The sequence below is a fragment of the Medicago truncatula genome, chromosome 5 (genome assembly GCF_003473485.1).
Source record: "Medicago truncatula cultivar Jemalong A17 chromosome 5, MtrunA17r5.0-ANR, whole genome shotgun sequence".
In the NCBI taxonomy this organism is placed as follows: domain Eukaryota; kingdom Viridiplantae; phylum Streptophyta; class Magnoliopsida; order Fabales; family Fabaceae; genus Medicago; species Medicago truncatula.
In genome coordinates, this window is record NC_053046.1 from 39,382,615 (window position 1) to 39,386,734 (window position 4,120).

The following is a 4,120-nucleotide window of genomic DNA, read 5'->3' on the forward strand; positions in this document are numbered from 1 at the left end:
TGAAAACCTTCTAAAATGGCTGATCTACAGGGAGCCATCACCCAAATCCATATCAATAGAGTGAGATATGACCAGAAGCATATCATCATAGCAAACATTTGCAATGTTACAAACTTACAACTGCAGCAATGTGGAAGCTTTGAGCGAGATAGATACGAAAAACATGTCAAAACATACAAGGATTTAATTTAATCATGTTGTTAAGGGATGTGGACTCTCCTCTTCAAAACATTACATAGACAAAGGTCAGGAACCTATGGATATTTCCAGCTTTTTCAAGGTGAAAACGAAGATCACAAAGCTACCATGTAGAAATTTGTTCACGCCTCATCAACATCAAGCTCCATTTGATTTAGTTTGCCAGCACATTCACCGTGAACCTTTCGATCCCTTATGTTCTGATAATTGACAAATACGGCAAACAGGACATACCATTTATAGGAAAGTCCGATGCAAGATAGTTTGTTCAGCCCTATTATCAATAAACTCATAGGAACCAAGCTAAAAACATATGCAAAATTTTGGTAGCAATAAACCCCATCAGAAAAGAGTTAATTTTATCAATTATTATTTGCTCACAATGCACTCAATATCATACATAGCTCCTATGATACACCAAAACAAGCAGCTCAAACAAGAAAGACACCTATCTAAAGATCAAACTGCCCTCATGCAAAACAACTCCTCTAATTCAAAGTTCTTTTGCCAACAAGTTGCACATCTTCTCAAGTTTGTTCATATCAGGAAGTGTAGAACCGATTGGATAAAGCAACACCAACTGGGTTTGCAAGTTTTCATTGTCCTTGTTGTTTAAGATGGCAGGAGTCTCATGTTGTTGTTCCATAGGAGCAGTGACTACAGGAGTAAGCTCATTTTGTTGCTGAACCGAAGGAATTGTAGAACTGATTGGCAGCAAGCACAACATAGGAGAAATCTCATTCTGTTGTGTTTGTGTCTGTTGCATTCCTTGAGGAGGAATCACACTTTGTAGCTCAACTGAAGGAATCTCATCTCGCTGTTCAACAGCGACAGTAACCAATGTGTCATTCTTGTTTAAGGTTGTGTCGTGAATACTTTTTCTCTTTTTCTCCTTCTTCTCTATATCTTTCACATTTTGGTGGATAAAGTATTTTTGGGCATGGCTAGCAATTTGAGTTGGAGTTTTTGTCACCACGAATTCTTTTGAAATATCTTTCCAGCATCCCTTTCCATGTTTTTTCAGCCCCTTCAAAAACAACCTATATATATAGAATGAATGTGAAATATTCAAATTCAACTAAATAATATGAGAAGAAAATATACTAATGCATCCATATTCATAACTAAACAAATATATAAAAGATAAAATGAAAACAATTGTCAAAAAACGGAATAATTTTATAGAAGTTAAAATCTGTAATTTAATAAGAACTAAACACATATTTAACTCAATAAAATAAAAAATGAAATTTTTTCAAACATAGGTTAACATAGACTTACTTGTGTTCATCTTCTGTCCAATGCCCTTTCCTTGGGGCATGACTTTCTTCTGGTACTGACTCAGCTTGAATTAAGTTATTTTCGTTAGAGTTTAGAGTTTCGACGCTATTATCATTAGAGTTTAGAATTGCAACGGCATGACCTGACTCATCGATATTGGTGCCAGTTTTCTCCTGTTGTTGTTCCATGCTATGCTCAGAGGGATCTTGGGCTGAAGCCGACTCATTTAAATCAATTTGAAGGAGGGATGATTGTATACTTTTTCTTCCTTCCATGCTTTCTATACCAAAAATACAACTATAAGAATTCAAAATCAATTTCATCCAATTTGAATTATATCGACATGCATAATATTTTTTGAATGGTAAAAATATGTTAAATCTTCTTAATTCTTTGTACTCAGCCTCACCCAGTCTACTCAAAAAACGATGCCTTAATCAAATCAACTATGCCTTAATCAGATCAACTAGCCAATAACGAGAAGATATCATAATGACAACTATAAAACACTCATATTGAAGATTAGCGATATTAATCGTATAAAAGAAAAGATCAGGAAAACAATACCCAAAAAAGCACCACAGGGTTAAGCTAGAATCTTGAAACTTAATCAAGAAAACGAGACTAAAATCTTCAACAACAGTAACAGTAACAGTAACAAAAAAGTCGCTACCTAAACTCAATGAAGTTCATTCAAAGGTGAAAGAACAGCAAAAATGTTAAGCTAAATGAATAAGTGGTTAATTGCATGAAGTGCATATATGGAGGATTTTTAATTAGAAATTTTACTGTGTTGCATAGGCATGTTTGCCTTGGCAGGAAAAGGTCTTTGATGATGCCGACCATGATTCACATGGTCACCTTGTTCTTGGATATTTGGCCTTCCATTTGGATAATTAACAGCATAAGCATTCAGATCTTCTTGCACCGGAGGCTGAACATGTTTGGCATCAATGGCATGAGCAGGTGGAGTAAAACCTTGTCCTGCTGCTGCCGGGGATACATGCTTAGGATTCTCGCCATTAGGATAAGGCATCGTCGCCACAGGAAAGTGAGGCGTGCCATTTGTGTTTCTGTTGCGCTTGGGGCCTGGCTTTCGAGAGCGCGGTGATGGCATCTTATTCTTCAGATTGAAGTTTCCAGAACCGTTTGATTTCTGTTTAATCACAGATCCATACACGGAAAATCAGGCAAACACGAAAAAGTAGTCTAACCCAGAGTTAAGAATATTGTAGAATACAGCTTTTATTTCCATCGAAGGGAAAAAGAAAAAAAAAAATGTCCTAAATAGATTTGTCGACTCTCTGATATTTATCACTGGTTGTTTAATTCTGACACATCATATTTTTATTGTTACTCTATCAAAATCAATTCTTATGCTTGCAATAATATGGCTAAAATCATGAAAAATAGATCAATACAAAACATGTTTATCTTAACAAAGAAAACTCCATCAAAATCACATTACACAAACATGATCTTTTGTATTTCATTCTCAAACGACGACAATGCTATCAAATTACAGTAAAGAACAAACGAACCTGAACAGAAGGAGCTCTAGGAGCAACCTGACCAACACTAGGCACAGAAAGCTTCTCAACATGATTGATAGGTTTTGGAGTTTGAGCATCAGAAAGAGCTGGCGAAGACTTGGTTCCAACAACCAACACAGGAACATCAACACTTTTCTCATCAACACGTTTCCTCTGCTCTCCTCCTCTGATCCTCACCATAATTACTTTTCTTCAAATAACAAAAAGATTGAAACTTTACTATCTTCTTGGTATCAATGATGCTGAAAACAAAAATCAAGAGATGAATCAGTTGAAAATGAAACTAAAAAACTTCAATAAAAACAAAAATAACAATTCAACAAGAAAGCTCCTATTGAAATTGTTTGACAAGATTATACGACGCCTAATCAAATGATAATCGGGGTCGGCAACATGGATCAAATTCAGTTATTCAGACCCATAATGCCCAAATTGGGTTTCTGTTACCAAATTTCCAAGAAAATGCCTCATAAAAACTAGAATCTTGAAACTTAATCAAGAAAATGAGACTAAAATCTCAACAACAGTAACAAAAAGTATCAATTAAACAAGAAAATTTGACAAGATTATACCGTATCAGAAATCAACAAAAAATGTTAAAATTAAGAGAAGAAATAAATTTACCCCAGTTATCACTTCAAAGAGACAAAACCTTAACTTCAAAGTGAAGAAATCGTCGATCAATTTGTGAGCTGTAAATTGAGAGAGGGATTCGGATTGGGAAGGATGAGTTTGTGAGAGAAAGGGAAATAACGAACAGAAATCCAAAAGCGAGGGAAACGTTCAATTATAAAAGTGAGAGAAACATACTGATTATGTGAGAGAGATATAGAGATAAAGGAACTAATCCGATAGAAAAACCGTAATCGTAACTTGAAGCAACCTAAATTGAAACGGTAAAAAATCGTATTTGGTTTGGATATATTTGAATCATTTTTTTACTTAACTGCAAGTTTGGTTCAATTTACGGTTTTTATTTTACCAACCAAATCAAACCGAACCAAACCGCAGCATAACAATAATTATAAAAACTCAATCGAAACTTTTATAAAATGACATATTTTTTCAGTTGTTAAATTTCTTCTTTT

General features: G+C 34.7%; 1 protein-coding gene across 1 annotated transcript; it reads right to left on the reverse strand.

The window, feature by feature from the left end:
- Positions 1 to 266: 266 nt before the first annotated feature.
- On the reverse strand, positions 267 to 3,826 carry LOC25495062 (transcription factor MYBS3). The gene is made up of 5 exons (XM_024783360.2): positions 3,657 to 3,826; positions 3,021 to 3,274; positions 2,269 to 2,635; positions 1,480 to 1,759; positions 267 to 1,238 (listed from the first exon to the last, which is right to left on the reverse strand). Exons 2-5 carry the CDS (start codon positions 3,210 to 3,212, stop codon positions 692 to 694), a joined length of 1,386 nt encoding a protein of 461 aa, XP_024639128.2. The 5' UTR covers positions 3,213 to 3,274; positions 3,657 to 3,826; the 3' UTR covers positions 267 to 691.
- Between the last annotated feature and the right edge of the window lie 294 nt (positions 3,827 to 4,120).

What these genes read in the sequence shown, in the direction of transcription:
- LOC25495062 (XM_024783360.2), bottom strand. Translation starts at nt 3,212, where the DNA reads ATGGTGAGGATCAGAGGAGGAGAGCAGAGGAAACGTGTTGATGAGAAA. An exon ending in AAACATGCCTATGCAACACA is followed by an intron (nt 1,760 to 2,268) that starts GTAAAATTTCTA and finishes TTTTTGGTATAG; the next exon opens with AAAGCATGGAAGGAAGAAAA. An exon ending in TGGACAGAAGATGAACACAA is followed by an intron (nt 1,239 to 1,479) that starts GTAAGTCTATGT and finishes CTATATATATAG; the next exon opens with GTTGTTTTTGAAGGGGCTGA.